At 40.1% G+C, this 27414-nt stretch overlaps 1 protein-coding gene across 13 annotated transcripts in view; it reads left to right on the forward strand.

Annotated features, from left to right (window-relative positions):
- The first annotated feature begins 4110 nt into the window (after positions 1-4110).
- Positions 4111-27414, forward strand: part of LOC133425306 (peripheral plasma membrane protein CASK-like) — a 50622-nt gene continuing 27318 nt past the window's right edge. For 2 of the 13 annotated variants that reach the window (XM_061716071.1, XM_061716076.1), the window contains exons 1-4: positions 4111-4418; positions 4918-5089; positions 21866-21978; positions 27021-27126. In XM_061716071.1, the coding sequence (XP_061572055.1) occupies positions 4268-4418; positions 4918-5089; positions 21866-21978; positions 27021-27126 (542 nt within the window). In that variant the 5' untranslated portion in view covers positions 4111-4267. The remainder of the gene's footprint in view (positions 4419-4917; positions 5090-21865; positions 21979-27020; positions 27127-27414) is intronic. The other 11 variants (XM_061716069.1, XM_061716081.1, XM_061716077.1 and 8 more) reach the window with 8 other exon arrangements.

Below are 27414 nucleotides of genomic sequence, written 5' to 3' on the forward strand. Positions count from 1 at the left end.
GTGGCAGTTCTGGGGAAAAGCTCTCCCAATAGATTTTTTAATATTAGTATTCTGGTCTGGCCACAACCAATAATATGAGCCCCAGCTGTTGGTACGCAAAAGCGCTTCGCAGCACAAGATTGACAGCACACTGTGGATTTTGACGGCGCATGCGCTCTGGCGGCCCACTTATGTGCAGCCCTGTGTATATATATATATATATATATATATATATATATATATATATATATACATATATATATATATATATATATATATATATATATATATATATATATATATATATATATATATATATATATATATACATATATATATATATATATATATATATATATATATATATATATATATATATATATATATATATATATATATATATATATATATATAAATATGGCCACTTGCTAACGTCTTCAACCCACTCATTAATAGAACACGGATCTAGAAGTCGGACACCATTTGTCACAAGTCAACTTGTTGTGGTAATGTTTGCGATCTTTAGTTGATAATATCCTTGCATAGCTTGACAAGCTGTTTATCTCCACCATACTTCCGTTGCCAAAATGCTTGTGCACATTGTGCTACATCATCATTGTGTACAAACAGAAAAAGGTTCTATGGGATTGACTTGGTTAACAGGGTCGGCGTCATGGGGGGTCATCCGCATCCGCCGTTATTGTGCCCCCCTCCACTCGCCCACAAGCAGGCCAAGCCTTTGTGCCAAACTTTGTATTTTATTGATTACTTATTTTATTGAACGTGAAATCATCCTTCGTAAATTACATCTAATTAAAACCCGTGCTTATTAATCACAAAACACAGGTTAAACATCATGACCAAATCCGCTCTGACCCGGTGTGTCAGTATCAGCGCAGAAAGACTGCAGCTTCGCCTGAATTATGGTTACGCGTTAAATCGACGGCGTAGGGTCGCGGTGCGGTGTGCGTCGCCGCGTACCCTACGCCGTCGGTTCTGCGTTGGTGTGACGCGGAACCATAAATCAGCCACCGGGAGCAAGGGGTTGGGGGAGCTGGGTTGATGTTGATCCGCGGACCAAACTTGTTAAGGAGCATCAAACTCACTCTTATCTACGCGGAAATAACGCTAAAATATAAAGAAGGCTTCCCAAAGTGTGATCTATGGTGAAATATGAAAATTAAGATGTGCAACTCTTCTAAAGATGAGATATGCATTTAATTGACTTCATGGCGCCAGCCTTGGCGTTTATTATTACGCAAATGTGGAATGTTTGGGTCTGTCTAATTTCGTCAAATTAAATTTTGAGATTCACCGTTCACATTTTTATGTGTATGCGTTGTATGAGAGAGAGATGGAGAGGGCGAGGGAGGGAGAGACGTGGCCTGTACGTCGTTGTTTTTTTGCAGTTTGGGTGCACAATACACTTGTGTGTGTGTGTGTATTAAAAAGAGATTTTGCAGTATGTTGTGTAATTGAAACTGGTTTGCTGTGATCGTTGATGGCAAACTCATATTCAGCATTTACATCATATTGCGTTCTTGAACGGCAGTTTGTGCCCCCCCGCTGGTTATAATGTGCCCCCCAATTAGATCTGTTCTGCCGCCGACTCTGTTGGTTAATGAGTTTATGAGTCAAAGAACTGCAGGTTTGGCTACTTCCAGGTTGGCTTCAGCTCATATGTTCACCTGATATTAACAATGTGAAATGAATATGGTTGCATTAACACATACATGATGCACAGTGTTGTGATTTTCCAAGTTTTTTAAAGATTTTGTGAACATAATTTTTTTCTCATGCTCTTCATTTTGTTGCTCTAAAATTAACCTAAACCCATTAACCCAAATAAATCAGTGACTTCTCTCATTCTTTATAAATGAAGAAAATCCACCCATCTGTAATCTTTACCCTTATTCTTTTCTGCTTGAGAGTATCCCAGCTGTCTTTAGGCAAAATGCACACTCCTATAGACAATTTAAAATCACACTTGTTGAATGTTTCAGACAACTGGAGAAAATCTATGGAAACACAGGGAGAGCATGCAAACAGCACAGAAAGACCCCTGGCAGGACTTGAACCAGGAACCCTCCTCTGTCAGGCAACAGTTCTACCCGCCTACGGTTGGACTATGAAAATTATCAGTTTCAAACCTCTCTGTGGGTTATTAATGCTTTGAAAAGAACATCAACCTTGAGGTACATAGAAGCATGAATAGTTATCAGTCCAGACCCTGTTGTCCTTTTGTTCAGTCACAAAACCTCTGCACAGAACAGTGTCACTTTTTTCCACCTTGTCTCCTCTTTTGAAACATTCTGACAACTATACGTCCATTTGAAGTGAATTTATGGCAAAAGTCAGACAATGGAGAATGAGTGGATGTGTAAAATTCGATATACTTGACTGATTTGTTGATAAATCTATTCCTGGGGGGGATAAGCAGCTAATCCAAAAGATTGACTGTCGCCTACAAGTCATAAATTTCAGAGCTAGATGTTACGAGGATTCTCAAGGGAGTGCGTTTCAGTCATTGTAACCTCCTTCGGTGTGTCTGTGTGTATTATTCTGTGTTCATATTTCATTCTCTGTCAGGCTCTCATGCAGCCACAAAAAAAAGTTCCACCTTAGGTTACCATGGAAACAGAGGTCTTCTCTTTTTTTCCCCTACCAATATTTGATATTGCTCCAAATTTAAACAAAAAATCATTCTTCCTTCTCACCTTCTACTATGATTGTATTCATTGTTCATAGTCTCGCATTTTCTCTAACTAGACATTTGTGTGAGCGTGTGTGCATCTGCTTGGTTTTGGAAAAAAAAACCTGTGCATTGAAAGGGGGGTGAGGGTGTAGCAGACAGCGTGATGACCACATCAACAGCCAATGGGATGATCAGCAGCAGCTGGTGGGCTCCAACCAATAGAAGGGGCTTGCAGATGAAGTGTGAGGAGAGGGGACGCAGGCAGCGCCATGGAAACTGCAGAGGGTCCCTCAGAACAGCACGCTCTAGTGGTACAACATGACTTGGTTTATACTAATCTGACCGTTAATGTTCCTATTTCTGCTTGAAATAACTTGTCTTGCATTGGCCGTTTTTGTTTTTTTTTGTTAGTTTATTCTCATTTGTTTATTTCAGTATTTTTTTAATAAAAAATGTTGTGGCTCATTGTTGAAGTATTTCTTTAAATCTAAATTGAACTTTTACTTTAAAAATGCTCTTGGTTGTCTTTAATCAAAAGCTATTTTATTGCCTTTTCTAAATTATTTAATGCAATTTAGAGCAATCATTCTTATTCTTTTATGATATTTATTTTAACATGGTGGAATTTTTTTCATATTTAAAGGTGAAATTATTGGCCAAGGATTCTGAGCATAAATACTGATACCTTTTTGATTCATAATGAAGAGGCTGAAAAGACAAAATGTGAAGTCTTTTTGTAATTCTATTCATACTAGGTTTTGTGCTGATATTCAAAAAGGGCAATTGAACGCGTGCGATTCGTGTCATCATCTCTAGGGGGCAACACCAACTCATCTCCTCTTCCTCCTAATACACCTGAGGAGATTCCACCTGCATTTCTGCACCTGCCCCACGCATCTGCACAAAGGTTACATGATAATCATTCAGTTTTGATCATAATAACAACACACATTTAGCTTTTAAAGGGTTACCCATTTATTTAGATTTTTAGATATTTTATAATATAGCCTATTTTAGATATTTTATTTCATTTTATTTGTTATTTACTGTTTAATTGTGTCTTGCCGCTTTTAATGTTGATGTAAAGCACTTTGAATTACATTGTGTTGAATTGTTCTATACAAATAAACTTGCCTTGCCTTGCCTAGATGCAAGATAATAATGCAAAATTAATTGGATATAAATCAGCCATATAATATACAAACCTTTTCACTAACTAATTGTCAGTAATAAAAAAAATTTAAAAAAAATCACGAAAGACTCAGATTTCCATCAAAGTGCGAGGGAACCTCCCTTAGCACCCACGGGAATTTGGGAATCACTGAAAATCGAGCTCTTCACATCCGGTTATTCATATGACTGACACTGCGCGTCTGGGGACCGAGTTCTCGTTGACAGTAAATATAATTTACGGGCAGAATGAACAGCATGTTAAGAGGAGATAAGAGGCAGAAAGGCTGACGTAAGGTGGTGAAGTTCGGCTGGCAGACGCCTGCGCGGGGTCCGCTGGACGCAACGAGGGGGGAACTAGGAACGGGAGCAGCGAACCCCCATCCATCCATCCATCCGCCGCCATCTTGGCTCAAGCCGCGGATGAAGAGGACGGGTCCGGGCTCGTCCTCGCAGACCATTCCGGCTCCGGGGGATCCAGTTGCCGGGAGCACAGAGGGCGGAGCCTGGCGTCTCCGGGAGTCGGGGACGCAGCAGCCCGTCACAGCCAGCCAGCATCGGAGCCGGAGCCACGGTTAGACACCATATATTTCATTTTTTCCCCATAAACTAGACGCTGAATGCGAGCAGAACAGTCTCGGGCGTGAGGACTGAAGGTCTCCCGGCGGGGCTTCGGGGAGCTGAAGTGTCGGCTACCGCAGCCCGGACACGTTTATTATCCTCCTTTTCTCTCTCGGTTGGGATTAGCCATCTGTGGCCGCGGGCACGAGCCTGGCCGTAGAGTCCCGTTAGCTGGCGGTGGAGCAGTCCGTCTGCGGGGTAACCAGGGCAACGCCCGCGGGGTAACCAGGGCAACGCCCGCGGGGTAACCAGGGCAACTCCCGCCAGCCAGGCTCGCCTCCCCGTCCCCGAGGCTATGCGAGCAGCGGCGCTGCGCCGCCCCGGGCCCCGGGCTCCGGCCCCCGCGTAGACAGAGCTAGCTGGCTGGGGAGCTGGGGAAGGTGCGGCCGCGGAGCTGACCGACCGGGGGTCCCTGATAGTGACCGCTGGTTCTCCTTTCTGCGACATTTCAGGGCGGTCTGAGGTCTTGGCGCAGTGGGAGCCCCCCGCCGCTGACTGCCTGCTCCGACCCCGTGTGGGAGGCGCTCCTCGCGGAGAGAGAGCATCCCCGCTCACCTGGATGACCATGGCGGACGACGACGTGCTGTTCGAGGATGTCTACGAGCTGTGCGAGGTTATTGGGAAGTAAGTACTAATTGCATGTTGAACAGGATTCTGTCATTGCTGGAAAACCCGATATCTTTCCTCCTCCCCCCCCTTTTCCTTTTTCCTAAGGTGCAAGTGCAGGGTGGGTGAGGTCAGGCAGCTTTAAACAGCCCTGCACCTCCTCCTACTGTATTCATGGGTTTTAGCACTAAGCACACAAGAGGCCAAGAGGTTAAGACTGTGTCCTGACCTCATTACTTTTTAAGTAGAAAGATGACTTTTACAGATAAGATCTTGATGGACTACAGGTTTTTATAATGCCACTATTGTCATCAGCCATGGTGTCTGTAGGAGACATTTCCAGTTTTGACTGTACACTCACACCAGTGCCATTTATTACAGTCAGCAAGAAATGTTTCCTTTTGACCTGACAGTTTTAAGACTGGCTGATCTTTCTAACTGATCTGCAGGAATTATTTTCGTGTTTGGAGGGCTCCAGCATTGAAACTAAAATGATTAAAAAAGGGCTGCAGAATATACCCTAAAACCATCATGGCAGTTGGAAAGACAAAACTATATATATATATATATATATATATATATATATATATATATATATATATATATATATATATATATATATATATATACCGGTGTGTGTATATATATATATATAAAATTAATTGCAGTATGTCGTTTTCCATGTATCATATATTCACACTCTAAAAGTCAATAATAAATCTGGAAAATGAGATGGAAATTTACATTAAGAGTGCTTGGTTTGGACTTGTTATATAGTGCAGTTTTTTTCCTACATTTAATTTTTTTCAAATGTCTGTTTAGGCCATGTACTCTCAGAGGTGAAGTATTGGGTTGTCATATCGACATCTCAATTTTCCACGGTGATATCACATATCGCCTGTTTTCCCAACATCATGCGGCCCTACCCGATAGTCTTGGATGAGATACGTTTTCAAAATGACGTTATTTAAAGGAGACAGTCCTTTTTTCAAAAGTGTGATATGCTTTGGTCTATATTCTGCACCAAAACAATCTTTTCAACGATGTCTTCATTTCTCTATTCATAGCTTCTGGTTTTTAGGGGTGGAGTCCAGCGGGGTGGCTGACTTCACCCATCTCCTTGAAATCTGTTAAAATGTTGTGCTGTCAACTTTAGAGGTAAAGTAATGGTCTTATAATGTGAAATTGGTTGGAGATAAAGATGGGGAAATCATATGATTTGGCTCCGATCTCGATCCGTGATGTCACAGAACCATGTGAATCTGAAAAGCTCACTGAATGAAAAGATTGTAAGACCACCCCGTCCCATACACAGTAACAGTTGTGTTATCTGATTTGGAAGTTACAGCAGACACTCAAATCAATCCTCTCAAGCAGAAGAAAAGTGTTTTTCTTTGCAATATATTTTTAAAGAACTTAAAAAACCCCCACACAAATGGATGTTCAACTAAAAGGAACTAAAATTGTGATTTGCATTAAAGAAAATCCTTGTTTGATTTAATATTGCCAAGTGGTACTAAAGTATCGTGTTGAATACTTTTTTTTTTTTTAAACGTATCTTTCTGAATCCCACTTGGCTTTGCAGGCAGCATTCATAAATAGCAACTGCTGTTTGGAACATTCACGCAATACTGCAACATTAAACTTCAGGAAATATGAGACATTCAATTAATTAATACTGTATTAAAATGGTGTTCTTGTGAAAATAGAGTTGGTCAAGGAGACAGTCTGTAGAGAGTGTATGTATGTATGAACATGCTTCTTCTATCAAGTAGTTAATGGAAAAGGAAGCATGTTTTTGGAGGGTTTATCAAGTTGAGACAGCCTCGAACTGGTATAGAAAAGAACAACCCATCTGGGTAATTTGGATTTGCGCAACCCATCAATTTTTACCAGCAGTGAATAAAGCTTTTCAGATGTTGGCAAAATAAATGATACTGGGATAGAGAAACATCTATTAAATTTGACTACGTTTAAGTAAATGACCAATTCCACCAGGTGGCCAGAGGTGTTTCCAATCCCAATATTTATAATTACTTTTTTTTTTTTTAATTCTTCAGGTGATGTATTTCAGACACTGTCGTTTTTAGCATCACACTCAACTTCAGCGAATTGTAACATCAGAACAGTTTTTTTTTTTAAACTTCCCTTTGAAGTGATTACCACAAACATGTATGTATTGGCTGGCGGGCTCCCACAGTTTCCCATTTTCATCATTTGCAGATTGCCCGAAGCCACAAATCTCTTCTCTTACTTGGAGGAAGTAAACACAGCGGAAAGCAATTTTTTTTTTTTTTTTTTTAATGTAATTTGATGAGAAAAATGTGGCACAGTAATTTTTGGGCAAGATGCTACTTATTTTTCCAATTTGTATCCAGCAGTTTTAACCATTATCCTATATGGGATACGGGGTGTGGTTATCCCATTGAGAGGGAGGTGATGCTAACGGTTTTTAATCTATTAGAACTACCCTGCAATCGGCACCCAAATTGTTCTTTTAAATTGAGTAGCTGTCGTGTAAGCCAGAGGGCTCTAGTGCTTTCTTATAATATTGGCAGCTATTTTTGATGCCATAAAGATTTTGTTTTTGCAGGAGTACATGGGAAGTTTCTTGATCCTGACAAATAATAGTTGACCTGGTCTTACTTCTATGGTCTACGGGGTTTTACTTTGCTGCAGACACACAATGGTGGTGGAAGGAGGGGGGTCTTCTAGGGATCTCAATGCCTGACTTTTTCTAGGCTTCGTCAAAGGGTTTAACTCTATTACATTGGACAACACGATTTATATTTGTGCAGAATTATGATTCATTTATATTATAAGTTATTGAGGCTGAAGAGGAGAAATTGCTCTTGCTTTTCTCAGACTTTTCCCTTAGTGAGGAAGTATTAATATTGGTATAAAAATAAGACCCATATGAATGTAATCTGAACAATGAAAGTGATTCGTTTCTTAGGACATCTAACTTTAATAAAAAATCTGCTGCATTAATCAGCACAAGCCTTGGCGAGGCATAGTAAAACTGTTAGCAACAGTTTCAGGTACTGTGGAGACTGAAAGCTGAGTTGTGCATGTACATTACTTCTGTGTGCTCATATAAGGGACTTCAACTCTTCTTGGAAGTGAGGTGGGAAGGCCGACAGTCCTTAAGCACCAGTTTATTCCTGTGGCACCTGCAGGCATCTCTTGCTGTTGGTCTGAGGATCCACAAATATTGTTTTTATTCCTGGGGAAGAAACGCCCTTTACCAGTGTGCAGCTTTTGCTCTTGATTTCAAGAGTTCTTGTTGCCTTAGTTAATGCTTTTATATTTAGGACTGAGTCCCTGCAACAGATAGAAGTAGCTTTTGGAGAGAGTCACTGTGGAACTATTGCGCTCTAAACATTTACATAGTTTTAGTTGACAAGAACTAATTGGAAAGGGTATTAAACTGACGAAGGTGGGCAGATGGTGTCTGCAAATTGGCAAACACTTGTCCAGGGTGTGTTTTAAGCTTAATTTAGGAAAAGTTAAATTCCAGATCTCTACAAGAAAATGCTATGAAATCCTTTTTATCCAGCCAGTTCCTTTGTGTAACTGCGCTTGATGGATCAAGTAGGTTGAGTCCTAGCGCTTTGGGATGCCTTAAAGGGGAGAAGGGAGGGATGATTTTTCCTCGTCCGGAAGGTGGGGGGAGATGGGGTGGGGTATTGGAAGGCTAAGGCAGATCAATGGTGACTAGGAGTTGGGAATGTGGTGTCCCTGAGGCTGGGGATATAAAAATGTCAGGAGAGAGTGACTGCTGCTCCCTGCCTTGGTTTTAACGTCGTCTTTTATTTTAACATCACAAAAGGATGCTGGCAGCGTGGCCAGGTTAGAGGTTTTAGTCGTAGGGTTTTGTGTAACAAAATCCCTGTCAATGAAATATTTGTAAAAGTTAACTGAGATTGGTGTTTCATATATGTCCCATTAGGTCATATTATTTGATAGCTACTATCAGTAAGAGAGTGGATGAATTAAATTGATCTATTACGTTGTCCTATGATACTACCTTTTAAATGTTAAGCGTTTGTTCTGTTTTGCACCCTCAAGTCTCTAGTTGATTTCTTTTATCTTGCCTCCTTTTTGAAATGTGTTCATAAGCCTTTTTATCCCCCCTCTCCCCTTTCACACTTGTATTATTGTTCAGAGGAATCATCTATTGTCTGTGATCAGCTTGTATCAGAAGAGCAGCATCACTGAATGGGGCTTTAGACTGCTGGGGGCGCCATAATTGTCTAATAATCATTTCCACTTCAAGCGCACAGTAGCAAAAGCTATGTTTAGAGGGATTTATGTTAAGAGATCATTAGTAAGTTTATAAGAAGAACTTAATTTCCTTTTTTTTCTTTTTCCCCAGTAGCTGTGGGCATTTTATTGTAATTATCTGAAGGTTGTTATTTCCACTAACCTTTCCGCTGGCATACACCTTTAACTTAATTATAATGTATCTGAGCTCTGATAAATAAACGCGTTGCGTTTGAGGTCCTGTGCGCGTTCTCTCAGAACCAACAGTATGGTCGCCATGTCAACAAAGATCCTCTCCTTTTGACTGCTGCTTGATGGTGAAATGCGTGCATGCTTTCATTGCAGCAAGGTTTCAGAACAGCCAGCCAGATCACAAGAAATCAAAATCTATTAAAGCGTAGCAAGTCAGATTTCTGACATGTCAAGGTTTCATAGGTGCATGACAACTAGAGGGGTAAGAGGGGTCATAAAATGAAGGTGTACATCCGCCACGCCTGACTTGTACTTTCATGTAATATTCATTCAAGTGTTCAGATTTAGTGCTATTGAGAAATAATAAACTGGTGTTCGGTCACCTTCTAGCTAGATCAACCCTGGTGAAAGATATTATATTATTGAGCGGGATCTACATATGTAATTGGCACAATGGATTATCCACATGCCCTTTTATTTACTTATTTTATTGTCTGAGTTTTTGCAAAGCACTGAGTTACATACATCAGATGCGTCTGTAATGATTGTGTTTGCTTAGTTTTCTGAGCAGCGCTATTGGAGTCTGCTCTTTATTTCTGCCCTGGGGTGCTCATTACAGCCAACAATGTTGCGCTGGACGACTCACTCTGAACCAGTGAAGTGTTCAGTCCTCTGGCTTATTCTGAGCTAGATAATTAACTGTCATAGGCAACATTTAGGTCTTTAAATGTTCATAGATTGTTTTATAATTTGGATGGTTGAATCATTATCGTTATGATGATAACAATTAGTTGAATGCAGCCTTCAGCATACAAATTGTAGATATGATGCTTTGCTGCAGGAAGGGCAAATGATTCAAGGTTTTGCATTTAAAAAATAAAACATTTTTACACCTTCAGTTTTTGGGGGTTGATATAGGGAATAAATTATGTTTGTGCAAAAAGGAATTCTTTTGATGTCATCTTTAGCTCGAAAAGGAAAATATGCTGTGGGATTTGAAGAGATTTGGTTGTCCAGCAGGGCAGTTTAAAAATGCACACCCAGACTCTGATTTCCATGAAGTGGAAAGCTTAAATGAGCTAAGAAGGAGCCTGTGAAGGCTGCCACTTTGGGTTAATGTTTGATGACTGCTGCTGTCTGATGTGAGCCATGTGTGGGTGTTTTCTGTATGAGCCCACTCCGCACAGCTGTGGTGATGTCAGTATGGTATGTGGCCTCTCAGCTTGCTAACACGTAGGGACACACGTTTGTGCTTTCCCACTGTGAGGACGCTCGTTTGCATCGTATATCCACTTCCCCCGTAATTTGACGCATTATTGGGGGTAGAAAACCCCTTACTTTTTCTGCAGTTGACACTATTTGAGTGTTTGAAGTCATAGCTGAACCTATTACTTTAGCGACTTATTTGCAAAGGTGAAATATTACATGTAGAATATGCGATTTCATAAAACATGATGGCACTGCACAGTCCGAAGACGGTACCACAGCCAGCAACAAGGCACAAGTACCTTGCGTTTCTGATCACTGACTGCTTTTGTCAGCTGGCCCAGAGTATAAAACAGCGCTGTAAAAATGCTTAAAAAAAGGTTTCTAGCCATTGGCAAAGCAGTGGTAGCCTCACTTTCCCCATCACTGCTGGTGTTTGTGACGTCACCATAGCTGCAGGAGCGAGACTAGCTTGCCTTCAGCTAGTGCAGGCTCTTCCAGGTTGCTAAGCATGGTAGCAGGGTTCACTGAGTGACTAGTGCCCCAAGTCGAGTGACAAATACAAGTTTGTACGAGTTTGTAATACAAACGCGGACTCTGACTACTGTGCTTGAAATCCTGTTGGACTTTACATTTTTTTGCGGCATGTTTAGCTTGCTAGTTACCTTGTTAGATATTCTGACGGTGGGCTAGAATGCTGCTGGCACACCCTTGCATGACTGACCGATTTCATCCTCAGTCTTCCTCATGCCCAAGTCACTCCTTTGCCACCATCACTGCCTCAAGGCCGAACAGTGGTATATTAGCAGTTTAACAAAATATAGCATTGTGTTTTAAGACCACAAAATGCATTTTGTGATGATTAAAATGCATTTGGTGTACTTCAGAGTAGGGGTGGGTATTGGGAAGGACCTCACGATACGATACGCATCACGATACTTGAGCCACGATACGATACACATTGCGATATCCCGATTATGCGATATCCCGATTATTATATTCTACATAGTTCACCGAAAAATTTAAAAATGCATTACACATCTTAAAATCCAAGTTGTATTATGTACATCAGATGATAGTGATGGATCTTAAAATCCGAGTTGCACGTTCATCAGATTACAGTGACAATTCATGGGACAAACTGAGTCAAAACAATGTTTTATTATAACTACACAAGCTAAAGTTACAACATATTTGTATATGTTTTTCATATTATTTACATCATATGAAATTAACATTAAATTTAGTATGAGGTTGCTTTAATTATGTGGCAAATGATAATAAACACAAGAAAGATGGGTACTAAAACCAAGGACAGGCACAGTGATCAGTCAGTATAGATATAAATCCATAAATAAATAAACCTCTGTCCATTATTTTTCATTTTTTAAGGACACACAATTGTGTTATATAAAAAATTAATTATAAAATGAAATAAAACATGAAATAAAACCTGAGCTCAGTGCAGGGCCATCCCAGGGTTGGTAGAGAGTGGCAATGCCGAGGACTGTCACTTAGGTAGGAGCACTGGGTGATATAATGGGAGAAAAATCGGGGATAAAAAATATAAAAAAAAAAAAAAAAATTAAAAAAAAAATCGATATTCAAATTTTGAATATCGATATTGAATCGGCTGGAAAAGTATCGCGATATATTGCCATATCGATATTTTTGCCCACCCCTACTTCAGAGTGAGCAGCACAGAGCTTTGACATCCGTTTCCTGCCAATAGGTGCTGGAGTAGCGCTGGCTGCTATGACCAGAACAGTAAAGATGTGATTCAAAAGGATGTTGTTGGGCTGTATCCCTGTGGTATTTTGACCACAAAATGTCACAGACATCATTTCAAGACCTCACTTAACAGTCTTGGAATTTGGTAAATATCCACTTTAAACATAGTTGTGTTCTATGATGTTAAAACCGCTTTCCACCCTCAAAGTCTTAAATATGTGTTGCAAAGTAAAAATAGTTGCAAGTGTCCACATGGCCCCTACATGACCTCATTTCTAGTTTGTAATTAAGCTCATTATTTCCCAATAATCAACTGCTATACATGGTTGAATAGTCATTGCATTTATTAATTAATTTATTCCAGATGATGCAAACTAATCTAAATTATTAGATTATAGCAGTCTCCCCTCTCTTGCTTCACACAGCTAGAGCAAATCAGGCCAGTTTTTATACTGATTTTCCTTGAAACTGATTATTCCTCTGTATTGACAAATGAGATGGCAGAGAAAGTTGGTGCTTTGTCCTGACGGTTCATTCAACCCAACCTCATGGATGGCTCTTCCTTCTCTGGATTATTTCTATCCATTTAGTTGCTGCTTTTGAGTGTACACCCCAAATCTTCACAAGACGGTTTGAAAAGCAATGGGCTGAACAAGGCTCCGTCATGCACTCGAAGCCCCCCACTCCCACTTAATGATGATGGGCAAACACAGCTGCTGCAGCACATAAACCCACAAGGCCAAAGGTTATGGAGATATCAGATCATCAACAGGGTTCCTGCAGACTTGTGTTGTGCTTTACTGTTTCCTTAGCACGGAACATACACATGCCTTTGTGCTTGTTTAGGTTGATCATTTCTGCAGATGTGACACAAATTTCAGAGCAAATCTGCTGCAGCCCACACAACATGCACAGCTTTTGCCATCCAGTCAACTGGCAGCGTTGGACTAGTTCGTCTGTTAATTCACCAGTAATAGCTGCGGCCATCACTTTAATCCAAAAATTGGGAGATCCTTAATGTGTGAGTGGTCTGTTTCCGTATGTGTGCTTTTTTTAATTATCAACGATTATCAATGATAGCACTGGGAAGGGAAGAGAAGCCTTTAATGGAACAGCCTGCCTGTTATTTTTGTTTGGATATATCAAATGCTTTCAATTAAGAATGGGATCAATATGCTCTCAAATTAAAATGCTTGAGACTTCTAAATTCATGTGCACAAAGGATTCACCAATGAAATGAGTTTGTGCTTGTAAGTCAAATATCATTGCACCCCCTGCCTCCCCAAAAAAGCCCTTACTTTAAGTGCTTTTTATCAACACTTTTTCACTGATAAAAAAATGTGTCAAATATCAAGGCTCAAAGTTACAAGGCTGTGCGATCCAGACATGCAAATTTTTGTCCTATCTTTGTTCCTCAAAACTGATTGTGTGTTGTATTCATTCATATTCAAACAGAAGTGACAAGTTAAAGGGGGAAGAAAACGACATTGTTAAAGAAGAAACTCCACTGCACAGTGTAGAACACAGAAGAAACCCCTCTTTCTGTTTTAAACAGTGAGCAGGGTTAATTAAATCATATTTTGTTTAAGATATTAGGATCAAAGTTCTAAATGACATAATTAAGGCTCATTGTAGCACTGATGGCTGGAGCACGAGTCACGAAGACCTCTTAACTGAAGCAGTGGCTGAGATGACGTTTGTACTTAGATGAATGGGGAATGCATACGTAAATTTAGGTCAGATGTTTTAATATGAAGAGAAACTGCAGTCAATGCAGAACTGTATCCTGTTGGAGAACATTTCTCACAGAATAGCCATGCCTAGATTAGAAGGATGTAAAGTATATTCATATTCTTCAGTAAGATTTGATAAAGGTTAGTTTATACTTAAGCAGAAGCATATCATGGCCATACAGCTGACACCCTATCTTCAAATCGTACGTTGTGTGGGATCATTGTAGAGCGCATCAAGTTTTGGTCCATTTGATATTTCTGATCTACATGTGGGAAGTAAACAAAAGGAAGCTCAGCATTGAGCTACATCAATGCAAGAAAAAAGAAAAACAACTGCACTATCTAGTTTTTAGTGGTGTAATTACAATACGACATAAACAACAGTGGACAAGCATAATCCTCAACAACAATGTTTGTTCATCAGGAATGGGCGATATTTTACCGTTCACGATATACCGTCAAAAAAATTCCCCAAATCCCCCAAATTCCGGTAAGAATTTGTCATCTCGCGGTAAAAACGATAAATTCCCGTTGATGACGTTTTTGTGTAAAGCTGATTTATGGTTCTGCGTTAAATCGACGCAGAGCCTACGCCGTACTCCGATTTAACGCAGAACCATAAATCAGCCTTAACAAACATGGCGGAAGGTGGATCTGAGAGCGAGGAGCTCGTTGTTAAACGAGGCTCCAGCTCCAGCTCTGGAACTGGTTTGGATTTAAAAAGAGTGACAAGGAGCAAACATCATCTATTAGTAGGGGTGGGCAAAAATATCGATATGGCAATATATCGCGATACTTTTCCAGCCGATTCAATATCGATATTAAAAATTTGAATATCGTTTTTTTTTTTTTTTATTTTACATTTTTTTTTTTTATTTTTTTTTTTAAATATTTTTTATCCCCGATTTTTTTTCCCATTATATCACCCAGTGCTCCTACCTAAGTGACAGTCCTGGGCATTGCCACTCTCTACCAACCCTGGGAGGGCCCTGCACTGAGATCAGGTTTTATTTCACGTTTTATTTCATTTTATAATTTATTTTTTATATAACACAATTGCCTGTCCTTAAAAAATGAAAAATAATGGACAGAGGTTTATTTATTTATGGATTTATATCTATACTGACTGATCACTGTGCCTGTCCTTGGTTTTAGTACCCATCTTTCTTGTGTTTATTATCATTTGCCACATAATTAAAGCAACCTCATACTAAATTTAATGTTAATTTCATATGATGTAAATAATATGAAAAACATATACAAATAAGTTGTAACTTTAGCTTGTATAGTTATAATAAAACATAGTTTTGACTCAGTTTGTCCCATGAATTGTCACTATAATCTGATGAACGTGCAACTCGGATTTTAAGATCCATCACTATCATCTGATGTACATATATACAACTTGGATTTTAAGATGTGTAATGCATTTTTAAATTTTTCGGTGAACTATGTAGAATATAATAATCGGGATATCGCAATGTGTATCGTGATGCATATCGTATCGTGAGGTCCTTCCCAATACCCACCCCTAATGCAGAGTCTGCAAAAAACAGTGAGTGCAGAGGATGGCTATATATTTTTGTTCTTCATCATGTTGTCTTTTGCACTATTTTGTTACCCAACAGAAGGAAATGGTTGTTACATTTTGATATAACGTTTGACTATTACGAAAAAAAATTGCAATAGTATCTAATTTGTGGCATGTTCCAACCACAGGTTAATTTGCACATTTTATTTATTTTAGAAGAGGTCATCACTGATTGGATTTTATTTTCAGTGAACTTTTATTTATTTGTCCTGTTTCTTTATTTATCAGGTTGTTTTTTTTTCTACTTTGTGATTTTATAAGCTACGAAAACTTGAAGGACAATGGTACTTTTGCTGTTTGCACTGTTATCCCACTGTTTAAGCCATACAGTTTGAATAAATGTTGAATCTGTTCTTACATTTCAAACTTGTTTCATTTGAGTCATTACAGTTTTGCAGTACAGGTGTACTAATTTAACTGGTTTTTATTGATTCAATTTAATTGGTGTAGTTTAGTAGCATTTAGTATTCTTTTAGAGCAGTGTTTTGGGGGCTCCAAAGACTGAATGTGGTGATAGATTTATAGTTACAAAGGTGGAGTTGAATTGGTATTTTTTTTATCGTCATTTTTATCGTTATCGGGATAAATGCCAGAAATTATTGTGATACATTTTTTTGTCCATACCGCCCATCCCTATTGTTCATATTAACTTATCCTTCTACTTATGTATGTTATGTATATTGCAGTGAGAAATGGTTCGGGAAGCAGCTAGATGTTGTATTTGGTACTTTGCTTTTGTTGAAGAAAAAGCAACCACCAATGTTAGTAGTAGTAGTTAGTAAGCGTTTTCAGATTGGATCCCGCTAATATCGCTGGATGGTAAACACGTGTTTAATGCGCGTTGGCAGTGTAAACGCAGGGGGTCATTTGTCACCTCGGGCCTGAAGGCGAGTTGAGGGAAGGCAAGTATTGTCCCTACATCAGCAGGATTCATACACCGTCACACAGGTGTCATTTTCAAAACGAGGATGGATGAGCATCGGTATGAGCGTGTTTTGGCCGGGTTTTGCTTCTTGCAAAGCGCGGCTCTGTGATTTTTGCTGCCGGTTGTTCAAACAACAGTTACCTCCACCTTAATGGTTCCGGACATACGCCAGTTTAAGGAGCTTACGGATCTCCTCGTCTCCCCAGTTACTCATCTTGCAAATATAGATCCTACCTGTGACCTCCTGCTGCTGTTACTCTCATCAGCTGTTTCCTTATTTTATTAAATAAATAAAAACCTCCCCTGGTGGGTTGTACTCAACAGATCCCTCCCACGACACGCCACCGCATGTTAGTTCTGTTTACATTAGACCTGTTTACATTAAGACCACCCTCGGAGGCGAGCTATTTATGGAAAAGCTCGACACGCCACCCCGGGTCGGGAGACACGGCACGCTAGATCAGCAGGTTAAAAGCGGGGTGTTTGCCATTGTAAAAGGGGGTAATGACTTGATACCATTAGCTGGGTACCCTCTGCTGTACCTTGCACTGTTTGTTTTTTTTGCCACAAACACGCTGTGTGGTGAATATAGAGATGTTTGATACTTTAAAAACAAATTACAGTAATCCCTGGTCTTTCATGGGTTTACGTTCCAAAAACGACGACGATAGCGGAAATCCGTGAAGTAGGGCTGGGCGATATGGCAAAAAAAGTGATCACGATTTTTTATCCCATATTGAACGATCTCGATTTTTAATCACGATTTTTTTAAATCAGAAGATCCCCCCTCCCTTCTGGGATATAATAGAAAGAAACCAGAGATTAGTTTTTTTTCTATTAACAAATAAAGCAAATAGCATGTTTTAACAAGAGCCATATAGAAAATGGCACAACAAACAGGTAGTTTTAAGCAGTTTAAAAAGGTTTCAAGTAGTTTTAGCAGACAAAAAAAATTTTCATGATCATTTAAAATGTAAACCAACCAAAAAATGCGGTTGTTCACAGTTTTTCATTTATTTTGCCATTTTTTTTTCACAATTGCATAGATAAAATTGCAATGACATTATTAACAACAAAAACAGTAAACTCATGAGTTGAGCCACTGTCAAGCAGCTGGCGATGCTGTTGCTTAAATTGACCAAAAGGTGGCTCTTTAACATCACGGTTTGTGTACTGTGCGTGACTCTGACGCTGGTTAGTAATTAAGAAGTTAAAACTCACTTAGCCAGCAGAAACGGCAGTAGGAGCATTTATTACATTTATTAACTGTAGTACCGCTATTATGAGAGGTTATTTCTCACAGTATTAGCCTAAAGGGACTAAGGCTGATTTATGGTCCCGCGTTACACCAACGCAGAGCCTACGGCGTAGGGTACGCGGCGACGCGCACCGTACGGCGCGCGTCGCAACGCGGTTAGGCTTTCTTTTTAATACAAACTGATTAAATTGATTACATTCTGTAGTGGGTAGCCTGAGTAATAAGGACGTACCGTTTTTATGGTGACAAAAGAATCATCTGCTGAGCTCTGCTTGTTGCCTCCGACACATTCACTCCGCTGAGCGCGCACACACACACGCACACACATGCACGCACGCACACACACGCACGCACACACCCATGTCGGGGCCGCGGAGTTTCTGTATGAAGTCGGCGGTGATCAGATCAGTAATTTGTGTAGCCTACAAGCAGAGCGAATCACAACTTTAATGAGTGCGGTTCAGTTTGACATTATTGTCAGTCTATGAGAAAAACATTTAATTTTATTAAAATCGAAAAATAATATTTATAGGCTAAAAAAAATAATGGTCATTAAAGTAGCCGGCTGGACCTAATCGAGTAGTCGGCTATATGGCCAGCAGCCGGCGCTTGTGGAAAGCCCTGCTTTAAGGAACGGACCAGAATTATGCATGGAATGGTGAATAAACGTAAAACACAGAGCTACGTCTCCCGTCTGGATCCTTACCGACTGCCGCGGCATGTCATGCGCATGATCAATTAATGCAGACAGCGCGGTGCCAGGAAAGCGGGTTGTGATTGGTTGTCGTGCACTTTGCTGCAGCATGTTTTGCACGTGATCGAGAAAGTATACCCACAGCTGATCACCGTGATCGAACTTAATTTGATCGCGATCACAAATCGAGATCGTATAATCGCCCAGCCCTACCGTGAAGTAATAACCTTTTTATTTATTTTTTTACAATTATTATACAAGGCTTTCAAATTGCGGAGATGAGTACCGCCCCACCGCGACCCGAGTAGTCTGATATGAACTGGTGAATCGGTGCAGAACGTTTTGACAACATTATGGGTTTTGGAGAAAATTTGCAAACTTAAATTTGGCAAACTGTTTTACGTGCTGTATATGTACATGTACAGTACATATTAAACCGTAATGTTATTGACACACTGGAAGTGAAGAAGTGGGGAGACTGTTTAGCCAATCAGAATGCATCAAATCCGTGAAGCAGCGAGACCGTGAAAGGTGAACTGCGTTATAGCGAAGGATTACTGTATTCCTTTAAACATTAAGTAAAGAATATCCATTGAATAAAGAAATTCAAGAATAGCTTAAAGTGCAACTCCAGTTCTGCAAAAGAAAAAGCCCTTTATCGTGATATTTGAAGAGTTCACAAGTCCCAAAGGTCCACCGTAAAGATTTTTTGAGAGATCTAGTTGACATTAAATAAGATCAGCCTCATACGATTTGGAGGGAGCCGTTTCGGAGAAGTATTTCTGATATGGGAAGCGGCACTGCTGCTCCAGATAGCAAATTAAGCGGTACAATCTGACATTTTAAATGACGGAGTGGGGCTGGTCATCTAGGACATGGTCATCTGCAGTTTGGTCCGTCATTGCTCTGGGCCCCTGCCTTCTCTCTTTTCTAAAAAACAAACTCCAGAGTTTGCTGCTGCAGCACATGCTTTCCCATTGACTTTATACAGTTGCACTTTTTCACCGAAGCTTCCTTAAATGGTTAATATGGTTGCCCATGTTGCTTTTTTTTATTTTTTTGTTACTTCTTTTTTTGTTTAGACAGCATTTGTGTCAGCTTTGGAAAAGGCAGTCTTACATTGTGAACATTGTCACAGTTTTCCTAATGGGATTTGTCCAGCCAAAGATAATGGCATATTGCCAATGTAATGCCAGTTGAGATAGATGGTCCAAGAGCTTGCGTGCCACTGCCTGTTTTTTTTTTTTTTTTTTAACAAACTGAATCAAACAGAGCTTGAAGCAAAGTTCTTCAACAAATCTGCTATAGGTGTTTTCACAGCCTTTTTTTATATTTCTCAAACTTTTTGAGATCAGGAGGGTATAGTCCTAACAGAGTTCAGCAAAGCTTTTCTCTCTGAAAAGTACACTAAAACAGCAGTTTGAGATTATTAGGACCACGACGGTGATCGTCAGCTGCATTACTAAAGCCTTCAGGCTCTGTGTGCTCACATAGAAAGCGCTGTGGCGTGTGTCATTTAATGCTTCTTTTTTAGGCTGTGTAAAGAAAATGGAAATCTTAAAAAAACAATTTTGCTCCAATTCAAAGACTTGGGGAATAAAAGCAGTTGTGCAAAGCAGCACACTTGTGTGGTGTCGTTATGCTAAAACATAAAGATACCACATGCTGTCATTGTGGTGACGCTGCATGGAAAGCTTCTGCTTAATTTTGAAAAATGTCATGCTTTTAAGACTGCCTTGTAAAACATTTTATTAGATCTAAAATGGTTTAATACTTGGATGGCGTGACGTCCTTCCTGGGGTGTTCTCTGCCTCTTGCTCTGATAGTGGCTGGGATGGACTCCAGCATCGCTGTATCTCTGAATTATACGTTTTGGCAACATAATTGATTATAGTTCTAGAAATGATGTATTCAATCAGTGTTTTTTTTTATTATTATTATTATTATTATTATTATTATTATTATTATTATTATATATATATTTTTTTATTATTATTATTATTATTATTATTATTATTATTATTATTATTTTATTTATTTTTTTTTGTCTAATTGAACATCAACAGTTTTACAAGTTTGTAGATGGGAACAAAATATAAAAAACACATATCCTTCCTCCATTGTTTCCATAGTAACAGCCTACAATAACACTACAATGCTTCTTTGGAGGAACATCGTCCAGCTCAGAAAGCTGACATAGGACTTACCTCGGTTGTGAATTTAGATCAAGTTCGTAACAGCGTTGTTGAGTAAACATAGTTTCATGATTTTTAAAAAGGTTGATTTTTGGTTCAGGTAAAAATCCCTACATGCCCAACTACATAATAGGTGAAAGAATGAATGCTGAAAAGAATTGAGAATGTTGCTGTTGTTGTAATTATTATTTATGTTTTAAATGTAGCATTTAAAATCAATTGTAAATGTACTAACTCACTTTGAAGACGACTATTGAATTGTAAATTTCTATTCTGTTTAACAAGGATCAAGCACCGATGTTACAATGTGAAACATCAACATTCATTACTTCTGCCTGATGTAATTTAAATGCTGTTCAAGCATGATTTAATCAGAGATATGATCGGGAAAAGAATCATGGAGGATTTGACGGACAATGTAATTTGAAACTTTGAACATAACCCACTTTGGAGCAGGTTGAGTTCAGAGAGCCACCTTTTGTCTCATTGGCAAGTCTGGTTTGCAGTCGACCTCACAACCCCTCTTGTCTGGCCTTACAGTATAATTTCACTGATGCTGGATACAGCTCAAGAAAGCATACCTTATAGCTTTTGCTTGTCGGCTCCAGTGCATTTGTATGAGGAAACCCAACCTTGCAATATCTGCCCCCTCCTTTGCCTTAAAATAAACTGTGTAGGGTAGGTCTCCCTTGCACAGGTCTGTATAATAAAGGTTTTATTTTAGATTTTACAGCTGCACTACACCACATAGGTCTGTAATTCCCACTGGCATGAGCATAGAGGCTATGGAGCATAGCTAACCACCCACTGTAAATCCAGAATATTCTCAGAATATTCTGAGAATTGCACTGGAATGATATGTACCCACGGTGATGTGTGTTTGGGTTGTAAGTGAACTCTCGGGCCTTTTGCTGTGCTTGGATCTGAAAAGTCATATACTGTACATGCAGATCTGTCTTCTTGTAGATGTGTGTGACTAACTCAGCATGTGTGTGTTTTCCAGGGGTCCCTTCAGCGTGGTGAGGCGCTGCATCAACAGAGACACAGGCCAGCAGTTTGCTGTAAAGATCGTTGATGTGGCCAGCTTCACCTCCAGCCCTGGCCTCAGCACAGAGGGTGAGGAACACAGCCACGCTGTCGCGAGCTCTGGTTGCTATGTGTTTGTTGTTCAATTGGAATGCCAGCTGAGTGGAGTTGATGCATTCAGGTCAGCAGGATATAGTTGTCAGGACTTTAAGAAAGAGAGCTGACTTGTGGTTCATATTTTGCGCTCCTAAATGACTAAAATGAGACTGTTACTCATGTAGGAGAATGTTGTGGTTTTTTCATTGCAGACTGTATGATCCAAAGATGCTTAATATTTTTTTTATTGTCAAATTTAATGTAATATACAGCCATTTCTACATTTCAGGCTGGGACCACATTGCACAAAATAACTGACAGGGCTGTAATTAAGGTTCAGAACTGTTGTTTTTAATGTGTACGTTAGAGATTGCATGGTATTTTCTGACCTGTCTCCAATTGAGAAACTGTTGAAATGAAAATTATAACTCTTAATGCACACTTTGCTTGCATTAAGCTCCTGTTATTCAGATATACATTCTTGGGCACTGGGTGGGTGTTACGGGGAAAAAAAGGACAAATGAGTCTCCCAGTTATTGGTTTGGTTGACTAGGTATTCTGAATGTCAGGAAAAATGTAAGGAATGCTTGTGAGAAGGAAGGAACGGTATCTCTTACAGCCTTTTCCCAGTCAAGTAAAAATTTGTGCCCTATTTTTTTTTCTTCTCTCATTTTGCTAGTTTTCACTGGTTTAGGATGATGCTCCCCCACTGGTTCTCTCAGCCACCTGGTTCTACTTGTGGGTTATAATAGAGAGACTGATCTGCAAATACTGTTTGGCTCAGATTTCAAACAGACTCATAAGTAAACAGAGCCATAATGTCATACGCACTGCACCCACATGAAGAATATGTTGGGACTGCATACATTTTTACATTTCTTTGTGCACGTGTGCGTTTGTCAAAGAGAGCGACCGAAGCAAAGATCATAGGTGTCCGCATATGTATGTTGGTGGTAGCGCTGGCAGTCGCTGTGTGCCATCTGCGATGCTCCAGTCAGTGATTAGTCTGGCAGCCAATAACAGCAAGACAAGGAAATAACCCAAGGGAGGTGAAATGGAAAAAGAGGAAATTTTATACCAGTGATTCAGATGCAACAATCTGCAGCCAAACTTAATTTGGTGCTAAATCTATTCCCCTGCAGGTTTTGAATGCCAACATTGAAGAGTTCTACTTATCTGTCAGTCTCTTCATGTTGGTCGTTTCAAGCATGTTTCATTCAACTGCCTCACTGCTTGTTGGGTGATGGGTAGCTGTTTTCCTTGGCTTTGAGCTACATTGCTCGAGCCACATAAATTCACGGCAGGTTACGCGTACATTCAAAATGGTAAATAAGGGGGAAAAAAAGCAGCATTACAGATTTTCCAAATTCTATAGTTTGTTTCAAACTTTGTATAAATACTATTCGTTTTGACACTTTTTCTCTCTTTCTTCCTAAAGTTATAAGAAAAAAACATTCATACTTCTTCAGGCCAACAAATACAAGGATAATTATACTATGAAACTCGTCACAATATAGACATTATTGACTGGTTTGGTGACCTTTTGTCTGAACACGAAAACCAACTCTGTCAGGCTGGATTTCCTGTCCGTTGAAAGTCAGATGTCTGTGAATAGAGCAGTCGACATACTTTAACTTACATGTTAACTTACATATTACTTGTTTTAGATAGAAAAAGAAAAATGCTACTTTATTATCCCCCCCAAAAAATTCAGCAGTAGCTTTTATTTTTGTATAAGCATCCATACATCTCTAACTCTTGTTGTTTATTAAACTTCCCTCATGAGGAAAGAGGAAGCCATCCTGACCTTCTTTCTTAGAGGTGGGAAAGTTGACAAGAGCGTAATAGTTGTGACTGGGTTAACACTCACACTAATGCATCTGTGAAGCTAACGTATCACAAACCACAGTACAATAACCCCTTGGTGGGATCCTCATCAGGCAACAGCGTCCGTCCTTTCCAGTTGTAACAGGCCGGTGTTGTCAAATAGGGCAAAAATATGGATTTCTCTGTATTCTGACCTGATGTATATGACCACTATATTGAGTAGCTTAAAAAAAGAGGAAGTCTGAAGTGTGTATGTCATTAAACCATAATATGTAGCAAAATAATAGATTTTTCTCAATGACATTGTTTTTGTGACCATTTGGAGCCAGAGTTGAGTCATGATTAAAATGGGATCGGTCGCATAGCCCTGTAATCAGTTTATGTGATAAGTAACACAAAAAAGGAAGGGGAAAAACAATCATCTGAGATGTTCTCAAGATTAAAGACCAAACCAGTCTATACATTTTGAATAATCTTAGCACAAAAAGTAAGGACATTTGTGCTTGGCTGATCATTTCTTTGTTGTAACAATGCTTCTTGGCAATATATCTTATATCGTTGGACAGCCTTTTTTCCCCCCTTTTTTAGATGTTGCCACATTTGTAAGGAACTTGCATTTGGGATGAGCAGCAGAGCCAAGTATGTGGCTTGCACCCATGAAATATTTGCCAAATCTCTCCCAACGCCAAACAACTTTGACTCTGGCTGTTTTTATTGGCTCTTGTTTTGAGCTTCTGGTACCCCCAGTTGCTGCCAAGAAGACCGCTTCCTCACCCTGTCGGCACCTGGTACCGTAGGACGTCTTCTACGGATTTGAAGTCAAGGTTTGCAGGACAATATGGCCGATGGCTCTCTGCCCAGACAATCCAGAACAGACTGGGCTGCCAGGATGCCTGCCATGACTGCCCTTCACCGCCAGGCCCATTGGTGTCGAAAACATGTATGCTGGAACCTGAACATGTGGGAGAGTCATGACTCATGGAGTTACTGGAAAAATGTGGTTCCTCATGATTGGAGGCCATGTCAATGCAGAGAGATATCGAGATGAGATTCTGCAACGTGGCAATCCCATATCCTCAGTCTGGGGCCGAACTCTATCCTCCACAGAGCGGGTTTATCAGAAACTCCGTCCAGAGTTTGGGAGTGGAGAGGATGGACTGGCCTGCCAGCAGTCCTGACCTCAACCCCACTGAACACTTGTGGGATCAGCTTGGGCGTGCTGTTGGTGCCAGGGTGACCACCGTTGGCTGCCTTGCGACCAATGCTGGTTGGAGAATGGGATGCCGTCCCACAGCAGTGTGAGACCAGCATGAAGACGTGCTGCCAGGCTGTTCTGGCCGTGTATGGTTCTTCCACACGCTACTGAGGCTCATGTTTGGTAAATGGATACACTGTTAAATTGCAAAATGTGTGTGGTTTTCTTCAAACTTCAACAATCCAATCTACCAAATGAGTCAGTTTGGCGTTGGGAGAGAATATTTGGCAAATTTTTCATGGGTGCAACCCACATACTCAGCTCTGCTGCTCAGCCCACAAATGCATGCTCCTCACAAATGTGGCAACATTTAAATGGGGAATAAACAGGCTGTCCAACCGTATAAAATGTATTGCCAAGCAGCATTGTTAGAACAAAGAATTAATTTACCAAACAGAAATGTCCTTTTATTTTTTGTGCCAAGTTTAGAATTTACATTTTCCACTATTCTTCTTTTGCTTCCTGAAGCCCATATTACATGACACATTGTTTTAGAAGTTTCCAATCACTAATGACATGTAATACAGATTAATTTTCTATCTTTTGCCTAATCTCATCTACATCTAAATGAAACCTCCAGAGAGAGAACTATGAAACTCTCAGCTAGGATTTAAGAACAATAAGCTTGTTGACAGTCACCATGTGAAATTTCTTCCTCTGACAAGTCACAAAAGGAAATATGCGAGTCAGCCACTAATGGTAACAAGATTGAGAACGGGGGTACAGCCAGATATGTAGAGCGGTGTGGAGGAGACGTACCTCCGCTTGGAAAGAAACGGCAGACGTCAGCAGAGACATGAGTGACAAGAGACAGAACTGCTGGCTGGACTGAGCGGAGAGCAAACATTTACACTCTTCTTCAATTATGTTCAAAACGATTAGAGAGAGAGATGAATAGAAGATTAATAGTATGATTTAAAAAAACTTGGGAGCATTGAGTAAAAGTGTGTGAAATTCCAGCGTTTTGATATAAGGAAATGTAGAGGATAGAGCAAACTTTTCGGACCAAAACGGATCTGGAAGTGGACCAGTGAATAGCGCTGGACTGGTCCAGGCCTGTCTGAGTGGCCTTTCTCTGATGTGTGGACACTGGGCAGCATTGTTGCATTCAAGAACAGCTACTCAATGAGAGGGGAGAAGATGAGTGTAAAGAGGAGAGGAGAGAAATAATGGCAGCAGAGGGACGGAGAATGGGGACTCTGTAGTGGGAACACAGCATCATTTCTCTGGGTTGCATAATGATACCGGTCTGTCACGACACAAAGAGGACACACACACACACACACACACACACACACACGGTAGACTTGCAGATGGGGAGTAGTGTGTAAATTAGTGGGGGCTTTTTTGTGTTTTTAATGGACCGAGAAGCTTGACAAGAGCACATTGTCTCCCGGTACAGCAGTCTGTTTTAACCACTTCTTGCCAGTTGTTAATTGAGCTATTCAATAGCGTGTACTTCCTCTTTTGAGGGGGGCCCTTCACTCACTTTGGAAGGGAGTATTGGATCTGTCGTGTGAAAGTGGAGATTATGTTGATGGGAGTTGGGCAGATGTGCCCGTTAAAATTGTATTCTAGATCTGGTTTGTTCAACTGTCAGCCCAACTTTTAAATGGACACTGCCCAATTTCTGTCTCTAAAGAAATAGGTTTTTATCCCCCTCTGGTGGTGGAGCAGGGGAGTGTCAGGTCTGTAGAGATGTGTGTGAAGGGTGGTGCGAGTGGCTTTTAATCTCCTTATCCTGTCACCAAGAGGCTTGAAGCTGATTACAAGAGCTTGCTTTTGCTTTACTTTTTTAGTTTGGTGTGGTTTTATCAAAGCTATTTTTCAGTCCAGTTTAAAATGATCCTGACACCCTATAAATGCTGTGTTATGGAGAAAAGCCATCCCTTGTATCCAATGATGTTTCTATCATAAACATGCTACTGACATAAACTCCCTACCGTTCTCCCAGATCTGAAGCGAGAGGCCAGCATCTGTCACATGCTGAAACACCCCCACATCGTCGAGTTACTGGAGACGTACAGCTCTGATGGCATGCTCTACATGGTCTTTGAATTGTAAGTCTTCACACAAAGTTACTGAGGCCTGATTCGTACATATGTTTTTTTTTTTGTTGGCAACTAAAGCAGGAAATGCCTTAATCTGTCAGCCACTATCAGAGCCCCTGATCACTTTCAGCTGAAGAGTTGAAGTGAAAAACTGCACGTGTGCGTGCAGGCTGCTTATCTGCTCAGTCAGCAAATTAGTTTTGCTGGTAATTTCAGTGGTTTTAATGTTTTATCTGAATACATTTATCTTCAACTTTGTCTCCATGTCGGTTGTTTTTCTGTCTTTTCCTGGAAAAG

The sequence above is a fragment of the Cololabis saira genome, chromosome 24, assembly GCF_033807715.1.
Source record: "Cololabis saira isolate AMF1-May2022 chromosome 24, fColSai1.1, whole genome shotgun sequence".
Lineage (NCBI taxonomy): Eukaryota > Metazoa > Chordata > Actinopteri > Beloniformes > Belonidae > Cololabis > Cololabis saira.